This window comes from Callospermophilus lateralis, chromosome 7 (assembly GCF_048772815.1).
Source record: "Callospermophilus lateralis isolate mCalLat2 chromosome 7, mCalLat2.hap1, whole genome shotgun sequence".
NCBI lineage: Eukaryota > Metazoa > Chordata > Mammalia > Rodentia > Sciuridae > Callospermophilus > Callospermophilus lateralis.
Window position 1 is genome coordinate 59,354,548 of NC_135311.1, and position 18,184 is coordinate 59,372,731.

General features: G+C 33.8%; 1 protein-coding gene across 1 annotated transcript in view; it reads left to right on the forward strand.

Annotated features, from left to right (window-relative positions):
- Nucleotides 1-18,184, forward strand: part of Dpyd (dihydropyrimidine dehydrogenase) — a 798,303-nt gene that overhangs the window by 641,222 nt on the left and 138,897 nt on the right. Inside the window, exon 19 of the mRNA XM_076863439.1 lies at nt 730-872. Within this exon, the coding sequence (XP_076719554.1) occupies nt 730-872 (143 nt within the window). The remainder of the gene's footprint in view (nt 1-729; nt 873-18,184) is intronic.

The following is an 18,184-nucleotide window of genomic DNA, read 5'->3' on the forward strand; positions in this document are numbered from 1 at the left end:
ACAAGGTGTTCTGTCCATTCAGGCAATATTCATGACTATTATGGAAAAGATCAACTGGGAATGTCTGGCTAATGAAAAATAAATCTATACGCAGATGTATGAAGACACATGCACTCTAATTACTAGATTCTAATAAATTCTCTTTAATTTGGTTAAAATTTTCTAATATGTGGAAATTTACATTAGGCTCATGCTGTTTTTTCAAAGTATTTGAAATACATGTACAAAGAAATATGGAATCTGCAAGTTTGTCAGCACCTTGCTTGTTTTACAGTATCTATATTCACACCAGCTGCTTTTGACTTTGCAGAAACATAACAGAGTTGTATGTCTATTTATGTACTGTATGTGATTGGTTTTGTTTTTCAGAACCTGCTGTTCCTTGTTCTTTTTGAAACAGATGCTTGAACATTCCATACAATCTTTACACATTGCTGTATGTCAAATTGTAATTTGCATGTATTTTATGCAAGAGTTCTAGGGTTGATATACCCACTTCATAACTTGTCTGCATTCAGTAATAGCATTAAATTTCTTACATACACATGCATTGACAAATTAACATGCTCTGAAACATAATGTTTATATATTATGCATGTATATATCTTAAACAGAGATGAAGAAATGTGAAATTTGCCTGATACAATATTGACTTCACATATGATAACTATAAAGCAACATTTTCCAGTGGTCAATGTGTTAACCTTTTCTAATGCTCATTTTCTGTAGGGACAGCAATCAGACCTATTGCTTTGAGAGCTGTGACCTCCATTGCTCGTGCTTTACCTGGATTTCCTATTCTGGCCACTGGTGGGATTGATTCAGCTGAAAGTGGCCTTCAGTTTCTCCACAGTGGTGCATCAGTCTTACAGGTACTATTTGTGTTTGTCCTCCAACAAAGAAGTGTGGGATTTAAGTGGCAGCACTCACTGAGTTCCTCTTGTGAGTAGAGAACAAACCCAAAGTTCATTTACTGTCCTATTGAACAGGACTTACTAATGTTCCATGTTTATCTAATATATTCATTTATCCATCTGTCTCTAAAATAAATGAGACCAGGTACCAAATGCTTACTGTATTACTGGATTAACAAAAATACATGAAAGAAGAATCTGTGTAAAATAAAATTTTCACTGAAAGATAAAATGAAATCAAGGATAAGCCCAATACATGATCTGTGCTACAAGGTACTGGAGGGATTACCAAACTTGACTCTGGATTTCCTGGCACACAGAGAAAAAATTATTGGTCTCACAACTTCAAAATATAAAAAATTAATTAGTTGTTTGGTTCTTGTGATGGGATACTGGGTAACTTGACCCTCATCTTCACAAAGGGATGCTTTGAGATGTGGTGAATTGTACTTTCTGTAGCACTGCTACAAATAATACAAATTGGACATTTTTCATTATCTATACATTAGTGTTTTTTTAATGTTGCTCAACATAGGCCTAAAAGTGTTGGCACATTTTAGCATAAGCATTTGTCTGAAGGGCTAGATATTCATGTTTTGAAGTCTGACTTGACCTAAATAAAATTTTTTATTTAATAACTACACCATCATCTCTCAAGTAAAACTCCATTAATATGACTGCTCACTACGATGTATTAATGGCAAATAAAATAAGAGAGTTTAACATCATTCTCTCACAACACAAAAAGGTTGAGTGCAAATATCTTGTATTGCAAATTTGACTGTCAGAATTAACATTGTCTTATGAAATTTATAAATTAAGGTAGAAATTATACACATATCAAAATGAAGATAGATTTCTGCTTCCAAGAAGGTGGAGTAGACCTAGATTTCTGTGTGCTTTCCCTAGTACAACAGAAACCTGAGTGTGTGTGTGTGTGTGTGTGTGTAAGTAAGTAAGTAACATGAAAAGACTCTGAAAGATGGACGAGAAGGCAGACTGGCTAGGGAACCTGAAAACCTAAGGAATTAAAGAGTGATGAGTTTTATGACTTGATTCTTATTTCCTCATATATGCCACATAGGTGCCAACAACCCAGGAACAACAGAGATGTAGATGAAAAGCCTACTTTTTATAGCCACAGAACAAGGAAAGGAGCAGTATAGTAAAGGAGATGAGTTTTGGACAATAACTGTTCTACTTTAGCCAAACATCACATGTAAAAACTGCATTCCCAAATCCATTTGTACAAAGGACAAGTGGGGATCCTAGTATAGGTATCTCCCCACTCTAGGCAGACCCACGTCCCCACTGGCAACAATGAGCTTCTGCATGTGGGAAGCCTGAACTCCCATTCAACCTGAGTGTAATGAGGTTTCCCTCATCCTGTACCTTTGGGTGATGTAAAGAATGTCTATTGGTAGTCAGGACTTTGATTACCACTCTGTGGTAATAAGGCTTTTTCTCTTTATGGTGTCATTGAAAACCAAGTAGGTTTTAAAATTGCTGCTTTTAAAATTCTGTGTCCTATACTCTTAGGAATTTAACTATAATATTATGTTGTATAAATACTCATGCCCCTCCCAGCCAAGGAGCTATTAGTTAAGCTTAGTATTGAGCCAAGACTTTTATTCTCTCTCAGTCATACATAGCAAGGAGCCATGCCTGTTGGGTGTCAGAAAACATCAAATAGGGAACCTGACGTCCGTATGGCAGTAAAAAGACAGCACCCTCCTTTTCCCTTGTCAGTGTGATATCCAGAAAGCCAGCCCCCGCAAAAAAAGTTTAAATAAGATGAAGAGTGTCTTAATACCCAATATAATAATATTTCAATGGAAAATTGCTCATTCTACAAAGTCCCAGGAAGATCTTAGGGTACATGATAAAAGGCCAGTTGGTACATACAGACACCAACATGTTAGAGATGTTACAATCATCTACAAATAAATCATCATCTATTTAAAGTTGTTATGATAAAATTGTATTAATAAGCAATAGAAAACATGCTTGAAACAAATGTACAACAAAATAAGACAAAAAAAATTCCTGAGAAAGAAATAGAGAATATATTAGAATTAAATGAAAATTTATAATTTTCATTAGGATCAAATGAGAATTTTAGGATTGAAAAAAATCCAATAACCGAGAAATAAAAATGTACTCAACAATTGAATGGAGACAACAGAAAAAGAATTAGTGCAATGGAAATTATCCAAGATTAATACAAGAAAATAAATTGAATAGAGCCTGTGGGAACTGTGAAAATATAATAACAAATCTAACATTTGTTTATCAGTCACAGAGGAGATGGGAAAGAAAATAGAGATGAAAAAGAAACAGTGACTGAAAACTTCTTCATTTGTTAAAAAAGATATAAAACAATAGATCCTAGAAGTCAAGGGAACCCCAAACAGGATACACTCAAATAAATCTATACAGAAATACATCATAATAAAATCTTTGCAACTAAAGACAAAGGAAAAGATTTGGAAGCAGCAAAAGAGAGATTTAAGACAAGCGCTAGAGGCACCCAGAACTCACCTGTTCTGTGAGATATGAATGAAAACACTGCAGTGCACTTTCTTCATGAGGTGAGTGACCATAGGAGAATGCTGGAATTCAATGGCAGACAGACACATACTCAAAGAAACCATGTGTTATGGTTTGAATCTTCAGTGTCCCTGAAAGGCTCATGTGTTGAAGGCAACATTGTTCAGAGGTGGGGCTCTTGGAACATAATTGGATAATTGATCCATTGACCTCATCAATAAATTAATTCACTTATGAACTAATAATTTGATGATTATTGGGAGATGGTGGAAACTATAAAAAGTGGGACTTAGTTGGAGGAAGTGTGCCCTGCCTCCTTCTCTGTTTCTGCTTTGTGGCTGTTACGAGGTATTAGGTTTCTTCTGCCATGCCCTTCCACCATGATGTTTCTGAATCTCTGAAAAAAAAAAAAATATTTCCTCCTAAGTTGTTTTTCTTAGGCATTTTTTAAGAGTTAAAAGCTGACTAATTCATGCAGAGACTTTGGATAATGGAATAGAGGGTAAAACAGAACAGCCCAGTATCAATCACATAGAAGCACAGGAAGGGGAGTGCCCCTTCTGTGAGGTAAATATAAGTGAGGAAGAGTTCCAGTGAGCACCACTGGCACAGGATTTAGTATTGTATAGAAATATAGTCTAAACCAACAATAGACCTAAGATTTGCATGGCAAACTAGCTTTGGAGAAGTTCTCTGCCCTTGCCTGCATATTCTCATGAGGATAAAACTGGGAGCTATCTTGAGAAGAGTCCTAATTTTCTGAACTTACTGTTCTGGGAGTCGAAGACCCCTGAATTTTCCTGTCTCTGAGACCTCATGGAAATAACACTACACAGACATATCAGGAAGTAGGCTCAAGAGTCAATTCAAACCTAGTGGGAGAGACAGCAACTTTCTGAGAATTTTATGCAGTGGGAGATCAAACTGAAGCACACAAGGGAATGGAAGTCACTTCCCTTTAGAATCAATGGTTCAGCAGGCCAGATATCAGAGTCCAGGGCAATGAGAAGTCACATGTAACAATCTAGAAGAGCCAAATATAACAACCTGAAAAAGCCAAGGCTGGGAACACCAGGATCATAGATAGCAGAATGTACAGAACCCAAAGCCATGCTCTATCAGCGAGATCTATGGGACTACATAACTTTTCTCTGCCCTCTGTGGTATACCAGGTCATGCTGCAGAGTTGATTGTGCCTCTGCCCTCTAAGCACAAAGCATAAAAATTTATGGAGAGAATCTTTGGGGAGTTCCACATTCTGTCCTACATCATTGACATGCTGTGCAATCAGTATCAGTACTGATTTCAGAAGGCACAACTCAAATGACTCCAGAAAGAGTCTATCTGAGGAGCTCTGCATTCTGTTCTGGATACCCAGGTACAGGTGGAATTTAAAATGCCAGATAGACATGACCAGAAAAGAACATTTACACAACATAATAGTATAGTTAAATTCCTAAGAGTATAGAACATAGAATTTAAAATCTGCAAGAGAAAATTGGCAAGTAATAATTAAAGGCAAACCCTACAGAATAACATTGCAGAAGAAATTGTAAAGGCTAGGAGAGTGTAGAATGATGTGTTTCAAATCCTTAAAGAAAAGAATACCCTTATCATTATATCTAGCAAGCTTATCCTTTGAAATCAAAGAAGAAATAAAGACTTTTCCAGGTACTCATAGGCTAAAAGAATTCATGAGCACTAAACCCAGAGAAGCAATAAAAATTAACTTAATCATTTGAGCATAGGAAAGAATAAATATCACTAGAAGAGTAGACATGCAAATGATAAGTAGGTAAGAATCAAACATTATCAATATGGTAAACCATCAAATGTCTAAGATGTATAAGACATGAAGAAATGAACATAATAAACTATTCAGAAGAACCTAATGAACAACTACAGATTTTTCATCAATGGTCTTGAATGATCTTGATTCTCCAATTAAAAGATACAGGTAAGTTGAATGGATAAAACAAATAAGACCCATGGATATGGTACATGCAAGAAACTCACTTCATCTACAAAGACAAACACAATCTGAAAGTGAAAGTCTGGAAAATGACATTACAGTCAAATGGAATCAACAAGCAGGAAGGAGTAGCTATACTTGTAGCCAACAAAACAGACTTCAAATCAAAATCAGTTTAAAAGAAAAAGAAGGTCACTACATTCTCATGAAGGTCATCAAGAAGATAAAATGATTAAAAATATATATGCACTCAATGTTGGAGTATCAGACTTTAAAAAATAAATACTACTAGAAATAAAGGAGAGATAGATCCCCCCAAAAAAAACAGTGGATGATTTCGACACCCACCATCACAGATAGATCATCCAGACCAAAAAAAAAAAAAAATCAAGAGAGGCAAGAGTTGAATTATACTATAGATCAAATGAACTTAACAACTTAACAGATATCTACAAAAATCTTTGTAATATAATATCCATCCAAGAAGTGCATAATACACATTTTTCATTAGCACATGCTACTTTTTCAAAATAGATCACATATGAGGCCATAAAGTATCTTAACAAATTCAAATAAATTCTTGCATGTTATCAGGCAACAGTGGAATGAAAACAGAAACAACAGGAAGAGAGACTTCATAAGTTATATATATGTGTGCAGATTGAGCAAAACATTGTTGAACAAACAGTGAATCATTAAAGAAATTGAAGGGAATTAAAAAATCTTGAGATTCAAATGAAAATTGAAATAAAACATGCCAGAACATATGAGATACAACAAAAGCATAATAAGAGAGAAATTCATAACAATGAATACCTACATAAAAAAACAAAACAAAATAAGAGAGGTCTCAAATAAACAATCTAAAGATAGATCTCAAGGTCAAACCAAACCCAAAATCATTAGAAGGAAATTAATAATAAAGATCAGAGCAGAAATAAATAAAATAGAGATGAGAAGAACAATGTAACTGATCCATTAAAGAAAACACTGGTACTTTAAAAACACAATTGACAATGTTTTATCTGAACAAACCAAAAGAAAGAAAGAGCCAAATAAATAAAAGTAGAGATGAATGAGATGTGACAACAGATACCACTGAATTTGAACAATCATTAGTAAATATTTTGAAATGTTAAATGCCAATAATTTGGAAAATCTAGAAGAAACAGAAAAAAATCTGAACACATATGACTGAACAAAATTTAAGCAAGAGGGTATTAAATTCTCAAATAGATAAACAACTAGTAATAAGAATCAAGAAGAAATAAAAAGTCTCCCAACAGTGAAAACCCAGGAATGAATACATTCAGTGCTTAATTTTACCAGACTTTTAAAGAAATGATATAAATACTTCTACAACTATTTTATAAAATAGAATTCATTAAACAAAGCCAGTATTGCCCTGTTTTCAAAGCATAATTAGGGCACAACAACAATAACAGCAAAGAAAAATAAAGACCAAGATTTCTGGTGAATATAAATACAAAAATTCTCAATAAAACAATTGAATTGAATTCAGCAGCTCAGTCCAAAGTTCATACATCTTGATCAAGGTGGTTTCATTCTAGGGATGCAAGAATGGTTCAATATATGCAAATCAATGAACATAGTACAACACATAAAGAGAATTAAGGATCAAAATCACATGATGATCTCAATAGATGCAAAACTAAAACCTATGATAAAATTCATCATCACTCCACAATAAAATCCTGAATCAATTAGGTGTGGAAAGAAAACTAAATATGACAGTCCTAACATCAACATCATACTAATGGAAAAAACTGGAAGTATTTCCTCTAATATCAGCACAGCAATGCAAAAAAAAAAAAAAAGAAAGAAAAAAAAAAGAAAATGTGAACAAGCCAGGCACAGTGGTGCATGCCTGTAGTCCCAGCAGCTCAAGAGGCTAAGGCAGGAGGATTGCAAAATCAAAGCCAGCCTCAGCTAAGCAATTTAGTGAGATTCTGTCTCTAAATAAAATACAAATAATAGGGCTGGGGATGTGACTCAGTTGTCAAGTGCCCCTGAGTTCAATCCCCAATAACACCCCCCACCCCCGAAAAAATGTGTGACCAATTTCATAGCTCATATTCTACACAGTACTAGAAATTTTAGCCAGAGAAGTAAGGTAAGAGACAGAAGTAAAAGGGTATAGATAGTATGGTGGAAGTTAAACTATCCATGTTTGCTGATGATATGAGTCTATAATTTGAAAACTCTATTAAAGACTTGATCAAAAAACTCTTAGATCTAATAAACAAATTCTGCCAAGTATCATTATACATAATCAACATACAAAAGTCAGTAGCTTTTTTATGCAATGATAATGAATGTACTAAGGAAGAAATCAGGAAAGCAGTCCCAAAACAATAATCTAAAAAAAATCTAGGAATAAACTAAGGAAGTAAAATTCTCTCCAATGAAAATTATAAAATATCAAAGAAGGAAATGCAAGAAGACACAGAATATGTAAAGATCTCCCATGGTCTTGGGTTGGGAAAACTACTATTGTTAAAGTGGTCAAATTACCCAAAGAGATCTATAGATTCAATGTAATTCTCATTTTAAACAATGTCATTTTTTCACAGATGTAGAAAAAGCAATCCTATAGTTTATATGGAAACACACAAGTCCATGAACAGCCAAAGCAATCCTAAACAAAAAGGGCAATGCTGGAGGCAACACAATACCAGATTTCAAAATATACTGCAGAGCTATAGCAACAACAATAACATGGTATTAGTATAAAAACAAACATGGAAACCAATGGAACGGAATACAGAACCCATATATAAACCCATACATCTGCATGCAAGTAAGGATTGACCAACAAAGGTGTCAAAAACACACGTCAGAAAAGATAGCCTCTTTAACAAATGGTGCTTGGAAGATGGGATAGGCACAAGTAGAATATTGAAACTACACCCCCTATCTCTCATCTTGTACAAAACTCAACTCCAATGGACCAATGACCTTAATGTAAGATCTGAAACATCAAAATTACTCGAAGAAAACTGGGGGAAACACTCCAAGATATTGGCACAAGCAGTGATTTTGCCAATAGAAATACAGTAGCTCAGGAAGCAAAACCAAGTATTGACTAATGGGATTACATCAAATCAAAAACTTCTGTACAATATAGGCAAAGGAAACATATTCAACAGAATAAAAAAGTGATCTATAGAATGGGTGAAAATCTTTGTCAGCTATCCTTATACACTGTTTTGAGGGACGTAAATTTGTACAGCTGCTATGGAAAACAGTATGGAGGTTTCTCAAAACACTAAAAATAGAACTCTAATATAAACCAGCTATTCCACTTTCAAGCATAATATCAAAAACATGAAACAAGAATATAAAATATCTGCATACCCATGTTTATTGCAGCATTATTCATAGTAGTTTAGATATGGAATCAGTCGAGGTATTCATAAATAGATAAATGGATAAGGAAAATATGGAACATTATTCCACAATTCATGCCTGTCATTTGCAGGAAAATGGACAAACTGAAGGATATCATAGTATGCAAAATAAGCTATGCAAAAAAATTATCACATGTTTTCTCCCATAGTTGGAAACCAAAGAAAAGAGAGAAAGAAAATAAGGAAAGAAAGATTACCTGAAGGTTGAAGAGGGACTATCAGGGAAAGGGAAGAGAACTGAGAGTAGTAAGGAGAGAGGGAAGGAGAAGACTGGGTGAAAGAAAAGGTAGATATGATCAATACATGATATATAAATGTTGTAGTGAAATCCATTAATTTGTAGAATTATAATTATATACATTTTAATAATTTAAAATGTAGCTAAAGAGAAATGACACCTATCTGAAGCAAATACAAAATTCTAATAACAGTGGATTCCTTATCAAAAACCTTGGAGTCCAGAAGGAAGTAGGGAAATATTTTTTCAATTGTTGAAGGAAAAAAAAAATCTGTCAGCCCAGAATCCCTGTTTCTCACGTGTAAAGAGAATGTCAAGACCATCTCAACTGAGGAAAAACTGAGAACTTATTGCCAGAAGACTTGAAAGAAAAGAATGGATAATGAAATTTCCTTAAGAAGAAAGTAAATGATAAAAGAAGGCACTTTGGGGACATCAGGAAGGAAGAAAGCATATGGAGCAGCTTCTTCAAATAGAATCTGGAAGATAACAGAAGTCTAGGCTTGAATATGATCTGAATATATTTACATGAATACAAAAGAAATACCTGGATAGGAAGAAGCACATGGGTTATGAATGGGTTTCAGAATGAACTCTTGCTCCTTGCCAGACATATGATCATCATCATGTCACACTAGGAATTGAAGGTTGTCCACTGTCTGCCATGTACTGATCGTACTGCCACAACATATGGTATTTCTACAACCCCCACAAAAGGAAAATAATTCTATACTTTTCTTTGTATTACTTATTGACATTCACTAAGGCTTACAGGATGAAGGTGGTATGGAGAATATCACACAACTAGCGTTAAAGCCAGAACTCAGATCCAGGGCTTCATAGCCACAAAACTGCCTGGTCACATTGCCTATCCCACCTCAAAGGATCTGTAAGATGGGAATATAAGTTGTAGTCTTCCATTTCTACTCAAATCCTGCATGTGCAGGCTTTGGCTTACTGCTGAAGAGTCAGTATTAAAGAAAGAGAGGAAAACCCAGAAAAATAAACCAACATCATGTATCCTAAGTGCAGAGATGTGCTCAGTGTATGGAATTTAGCATGCAAACATATGTAGAATATTATATGTACTCTTAAAAATGCATGGTGAAATAATTACTCCAATTTCAGCTTTGGCTTAGGCTCAAGAGGAGAATATCAGAGACACATTGAGACAATTTTAGGAAAAGGAAGCTTATTGTGTTCAATACATGAACAGACTCTGGGACTGGAACACAAGAGCCATGGGGCAGTTCTTGGGAAATACCTATGACTATGTCTCTTTCATGGGCCCTTGATTTCTCTTTCAAAGGAATCTGAATTTCTGTCCATTATTTTCCTTTCCATGTTTTCTTGTTTTTTTGTCCTCTGAATTTTTGACCAGTACATCATGGTTATGACCCTGTGATCCTCCTCACATGGTGCCCTTTGGGCTCTAGTTTCTACATGAAATGACTCACTAGCTTAATATCTGCCGGCTCAAATTTCCAAGAGAAGAAATCTGTTTGACTCAATTTTATCTTTTCTCTAGATTCCATTATAAGCCAATGCTCATTCCATGTGTTGACTGCTTGATTGTATCAGGAACATGCTAAATATTTGTTGAATGAATTTGTTAAGTTAATGTGTTGGTAGTTTGTTTTTGTTTTGTGATTTTTTTTAATTTTAACCAAAATTATGAAGAGGAGGGAGTAAAAGATTTCACTTAGTTTAAAACTCTTTGTCTCTTCTGCTTTGGCTGTAAATGATACAAAAACTTTGCAGCATTGCAAAATATTGGCTCCCAAATGGTTTTGTTAAAAATGTAAATTTTCACATGTAGAGTTATACTGGTTAAAAATTGCAGATTGTTTACCAATTGTGCTATTAGTTTGAGTCGGACTTTTATTCATCAGAAAAAGAAATTTTTAACCAACTTTAGCTAAAGTATGAATAAAAATCAGTATTAAGATATACTTTGGATGGTCATGAGTTAAAAACACTTGAATTTATAATTTTGTCCTGGCCTTTCAACAGGGTGGAGAATGTGTAAAATTTTCTATCTCTCTCCCATTGTAACTGAATTTCACCCTGCTCTACTCCCTAATCCTGGGTTAATATAACCTTTCATTTTCTATACTTCTGGGCTGCTGAATATTATTAGAGAAATTCAAGTAACCCTGCCAATTGGATTTACTCCAGATTCACAGTTTAATGTCAGCTGGGCCTTGGGTCCTAGTCAGAATCTCTTTTAATTCATTCTTTTTTTTTTTTTATACTTCCTATCAAATTCTCTCTAACAGTTAGTTCACATCTTTTTCATTCACCTAAAAGACCTTACCTCTCCCTAATTGCCCTCCCACTTCTCTGATACCTTCTGTTCACATGTTATTATGACCCAACTCAGTCCCATTCTCCAGTCCTAATCATGAGATCTTCTTTTGTAATTATTTATACCCAGAAATGCAGCATGGAAAACAAAATTAATTATTTACAAACTATGTGAGTAAACAAATACAATGTATTAAAATATCTGGATATTGGTGCCTATACACTGGAGTCTAGAAATTGGAGTAATGGGTTCATAAATAGTAATTAAGGTAAATATGTTGATTCTTTTTTTTTCTTCATACACTACTTATCATATAAACATGGAATAGGTAGGTGAGTGAATTCACTACCAAAATAAAGATTGATACTTAAAGTAGAAATTTAAATTCAATTTTTTAACGAACCGATATGTTTGAAAATTAAATCAAATTCATAAAAAGTACCTATAGTTGAAAACTTAAAAGGTATATTTTTTAATCAGTTGTATCAATATGATAAAACATGCCTTCCTTATTAATCAATATGCATCAACAGAATCATCCATTCACTTAACTTATTCAGTATTTAGTTAGATCCCATTATATGCTTAGAACTGTTGTAGGAATTTAGAATACTTTTGTGAATGAAATAGACAAAATCTGTTATCTCATTGGCATTGTATATTCTAGTGAGGAAAGAGATATGATATGATAAATATGAAACATAAGCATATTGGCTGGTATGTAAGAAGATGACAAATGCTGTGGGGAAAATAAGTTTCATTGAGTAGATATATTTTTATTAAAAAAATTGAAGGTAGTGAATCCAGGAATATTTTAGTGAACAAAACCTAGCTTATTATATTGCTTGCTTACATTGTTGCTGATTGAAAATACAACTTAAATATAAAATTCATAAAATATTATAGAATATCCTACATTTTATAAACTGAAAATCCTCTTTGTTTTTCTGATTGCATTACAATGGGTAATGTTTTTGAAGTTCCCATGGTTTTTAAGAATGTATCATTCTTGGTGGTACTGTTTTATTTCCATTATTTGATTTTAAAGGTTATTTCACATGGATCTTTCAGTGGTAAAACATCCAATAGTCTTACCTTAAAAATGCTTTAGTGAATCTTTTTTTTTCCTGTTTCTATAGATTAAGTTTTGATGGGGATTGCTTTGTATTTGTAGATCTCTTTGGGTAGTATGGACATTTTAACTATGTATATGTGTATATATATACACAGTATATCTTTAAATTTGTGTATATTTCTATTTCTTTCATCAATAGTTTATATTTTTCAGTTTATAAAGTGTCTACCTCCTTAATTAAATTTACTCCTAATTTTTATGCCAAAAGTTCTAATGAGAAAGAGGGATAATATATTATAAGTATAAAGTATGAGTGTATTGGTTGGTATTTAAGATGATAAATGCCATGAGGTAAAAAAAGATCTTTATTGAGTAGATAAGATTTTATAAAAATTGAAAGCAATGAATACAGGGAAATTGCTACTGAAGAAAACTATCCTCTAGTTTTGATTGCATACAGTTTTGCTAATTCAAAATTTAAATAAAATATAAAATTATCAAAATATTGTAGAACAGTGCAGAATTAAGAAAATTGCTTTTGTGATTTCTTTTTCTTTTATTTGTGAGTATATAGAAACACTACTAATTTTTATATTTTGATATTATATCCTTCAAATTTACTGAGTTCTTTTGTTTTTTGGTGGAGTATTCAGGTTTTCTATGTAGAAAATTATCATATATAAATGAAAAAATTGAACAACTTATTTTACATTTTGGATGCTTTTCATTTCTTTTTCCTGTGTTATTTCTCTGACTAGGTCTTCTCATACTAAGTTGAACAGGATTGGGAAGAGTAAACATTCTTGTTTTGTTCCTAATCCTAGCTTTTAACTTTTTACTATTAAGTATGATTTTTTAACTGTGTTAAGGTACACTTTTTGTAAAATTTGTTGGGAATTTAATCATTGAAAAAAATGTTAGATTTTGTCAAAAATTTTTTTCTGCATCTCTGAGATGATGACTTGATTTTCATCCTTTATTCTGTTAATGTTGTATATCACATTTATTGATTTGTATAGCCTGAGCCATCCTTATATCCTAGGAATAATTCCTACTTGATAATTTTAGTGATCCTTTTAATATGCTGTTGAATTTGGCTTGCTATTATTTTCATGAATTTGCATCTATGTACATTAGGGCTATTGGTCTATAACCTTTTTCCTATAGAGTTTTTATCTGACTATATTATCAGGATAAAACTGACTTTATGAAGTGAGTTTAGACGTATTCCCTCCTCTTCTGTATTTTGTAGGAATCAGAGAAGTATATAAGTTTTATTTTAAGTGTTTGGTAAGAATCAGTAGTGAATACGTCAGGTACTGAGCTTTTTTGATGAGAGATTTTTTTTTTTTTTTTACTCATATAGTCTCTTATCATTGTTCTGTTTGGATTTTTTTTTTATTTGTTTCTGAGTCAGTCTTTGTAGGCTGTGCATGTTTAAAAATTTATCCATATCTTCCAAGTAATCCAATTAATTGACATGTAATTGTTTATAGAAGTTTCTTGAAATCCTTATATTTTTGTGATATCAGTTGTAATGTCTCCTCTTTAATCTGGTTTTATGCATAGGAATCTACTCTTGTTTTCTCTTAGTATAGCTAAATGTTTTTTGTTTATCTTTTCAAAAACCAATTTTTAGTTTTTCAGTCAGTTTCTATTTTTTCTCTAGTCTCTATTTTACATATTTATGCTCCAATATTTATTATTCCTGTATTTGCTAACAACATTAGTTGTAGTTTGTGTTTTAGAGTTTTTTTTGACACTGTAACCAAAAAACCTGAAAAGTACAACATTGATGTAGAAAAGTTTATTTGGGGTTCATCATTTCAGAGGTCTCAGTCCATAGAAAGCCAGTTCTGTTGCTTGGGGCCCAAGGTGGCTCAGAACATCATGGCAAAAAGGCATAGCAAGGAAAGCAGCTCAAGACATAACAAGGAAGCAGAGAGAACTCTGCTCAACAGGGACAAAATGTAAATCCCAAAGGCACTCCCTCACTGACTTACCTCCTCCAGCCACTCACCACCTGCTTACAGTTATCTCTCAGTTAATCCATAATACTGGATTAATCCACTGATTAGGTTACAACTCTCATAATCTGACAATTTCACCTCTGAATGTTCTTGCATTGTCTCACACATGAGTTTTGAGGAATACTATATATATAAACCATAAAAGTTTATTCTTCTTTAAAAGTTTCTTGAGCAGTATCATTGTTTACATAAACAGAAGAAATAATCCTAATGTTCATATTTTTTAAAAAATCCAATGAATAGCCAGAGCAATCCTGTGAAATAAAAACAAACTTGGAAGTGTCACACTTCCTGATTTCAAATTTTAATACAAGGTGATAAGAATCAACAGAGTAGAGTACCAGTAAAAAAACAGATACACAGATCAATAGATCAGACTAAAGAGCCCAGAAATAAACCCAAATATAGTCAACTAATTTTCAAAAAGGATAACAAGAAGACAAATGGAAAAAAGGATAGTCTCTTCTATAAATGGATTTGAGAAAGAAAACTGGATATCCACCTGAAATAGAATGGAAAAATTGTGAACCCTTTTCTTATGTCATACACAAAAATCAACTCAAAATGAATTCAAGACCTAGATATAGAACTTGAAAATGTAAAATTTCTTAAAGGAAACATAGGGGAAAACTTGCTAGACCAGATGTTGGTCTTGGCAATGATTTTTTTTTTTTTAGTATGATACAAAAAGCACAGATAGGGGCTGGGGCTGTAGCTCAGTGGCAGAGCACTTGCCTATCATGTGTGAGGCACTGGGTTTGATCCTTAATACCACGTAAAAATAATCAAACAAAATAAAGGTATTCTGTTCATCTACAACTACAGACAATTTTACAAAAGCACAGAAAACACAAGGAAAAATAAACAAGTAAGATTGCATGAAAACAAGAAGCTTCTGCTTGGCAGTGGAACAACACATGAAAAGGCTGCATGTGGATGAGAACAAAAGTATTAGCAAACCTGTAATTTTCAAGGGAATAGTATCCAAATTATATGAGGAGCTCATACAACTCTATAAGGGTAAAGGAAAGAAGGAAGGAGGGAGGGAGGGAGGGAGGGAAGGAGAGAGGGAGGGAGGAAGGAAGGAAAGAAGGAAGGAAGGAAGGAAGGAAGGAAGGAAGGAAGGAAGGAAGGAAGGAAGGAAGGAATTAAAAATGGGCAAAGAATCTGAATAGACATTTGTCCAAAGAAGACATATAAATGGCTGTTACAGTCAGCTTTGTTTTGTTGTGACCAAAATACCCAACAAGAAAATCTTAAATGAGAAAAAAAGTTTATTTAGCACTCAGGGTTTCAGAGGTCTCAGTCCATAGATGACTAACTACATGCTCTGGGCCCAATGTAAGGAAGCTCATCATGGGGCAAGGACCCATGGAGAAAAGCTGTTCAACTCATGGCCTCAAGGAAACAGAGAGAGGGTTGGGGAGAAGAGGACCTAGGGAAAATGCACTATTTTAGGGCATGCCCCCAGTGACCTACATTCTACAGCCATGACCCACCTGCCTACAGTTACCAACTAGTCAGTCCATTCAAACTAGGACAGGCTGATTAGGTTATAGCTCTCACAATTTGATATTTTACCTCTGAATATTCCTGCAATAACAGGAGTTTTGGGGGAATACCTCATATCTAAACCATAACAATGGCCAATAAACAAGTGAAAAGATGCTCAACATCCCTAATTATCAGAAAAATAGAAATCAAAACCACAATAAGCTCTCATCTCATACTTGTTAGAACAGCTATTATCAAAAAGACAAAAGAACCAGGTGTTGGCAAGAGTGTAGTGAACAGGGACCCATTTCTTCTGTTCATGGGAATGTAAATTGGTACAGACATTATTCCTCAACAATTTTTTTAAAGGAGCTACCAAAAGACCCAGAAACCCTCTTCTTGATAAATACCCAAAGGAAATGTAGTGAGCACTTTGTAGATACTTCTGCATTTCTACATTCATTGAGATATTATTCACAATAGCCACGATGTGAAAACAACCTAATGGATAAAGAAAATTTGGTATATATGGGCAATGGAATATTATTCACCCTTAATGAAAAAGAAATTCTGCCATTTGCAACATCATGGACGAATCTGGGGGAAATTATACTGAATGAACTAAGCCAGACACAGAAAGAAAAAAAATATCTCATGGTTTTATTATATATGGAATATAATAAGATGTGAAATGAAGGATATGTTGATTGACTTGGCTTCAGAGCTCATTTGACTAAATACATGTATATCAAAACATCATGTTGTATACCCTGAACATACAAAAAATTGGGGGAATGTGCTTCAAAGGATGCTGAATATAAAAACTAAGGAATTAGCTAGAGATTAATTTGAATGCTCTAGGAGCACAAACAACCATCATACCAGAACCAGATGCAATAAACTGTCCTGCAAGATACAAACCAATTATGATTTGGGGTTCCGGGGCAGCTGCTCTTACAACTTTATCAGTCAACCCAAATGACTTCTAATTTATTTAAGTGAACTCCTAGTGTCTTTGAAACCCCCAGTTTTTCATCTTATTTGACAGCCTTTCATTAGTTAGAATATGCAAATTAGAACTATAAAGAGGACAGATGAAAATTATCAGTAAATTTCAGGTATTGAAATTTATAAATACCTTGTTTAATTATAATCTCAAACTCTTCATAAACTCATGAGGTCTTAAAATCTTTTTTTTTCCCAGGGGTTGGGGGGAGGCTACCCAAGGCAAAGAAATTTGTTTCAGATTGCCAATTAGTTAGTTGTTTACAAAGATATTAGTAAATAAATGAGTTATTTGCCTTTAAAGTAGTTTGAAGAAAGATCTATGATAAACTAATACTGTCTAAGTTCTGTTTTTGTTTGTTAGTTGGTCCCAGACCTTGCCTTCCCAGAGGAAAAGTCCTGTATCCCCTTCCTCTGATCTGGGCACTGGTATTTAATTTCTGATTTAAAAACTGTTCAGGGATTTGTATCGTAACCCAAATTCAGACCATGACAGTTCCTTTTAGTTACAGGTTTCATCATAAAATGTTCACCTTCCTCTATTCTATACAGATAGAGAATATAAGCACTATATTACCTGTTTTTCACTGACTGAATTTCTATAATTTAATTTAATGATATTGCCATTACAGTTCAATCCCTTAAGGACTTTGATTCAGGATTTCAGAAATTATAGGAAGCCATCAATTCACACATGTACAATTATGACCTGTGCCTTCATTGAGATTGTGTGGGTGATTTTTTTTATATTCCATCTTTTTGTGTGTGGGTTTGTCACTAAAGTTAATAGAAAATCCAGAGATACAACAGAAAGAGGTAGTTTAGTGGGCATTTGCTGTGGAGAGTCACGGTCACGTGACGGTCATTCACTGGCCTCAGATAACCAAATCAATTTTAGCAATAATCAAAGTCACTCTGATGGAGCTAGTTCAAGCTAAATGGAATCTTTTAATGTGATCAGGAAATGTATTATTTTATTAAAGCTAAAGAAAGAAAGAAGTAACTAGAGCAGCATGGTGACAGTGTTTCCACATGAGTGCAGATGCATTACCCACACTCCTGGTCATAATGCACATGGATCTTCCCTGCTCCACCTTCACTGATGGGCGTCGTTAGGTGATAAAAGATTTATCTTACCATTTTCAGAATTTTCATAGAGTAACTTAT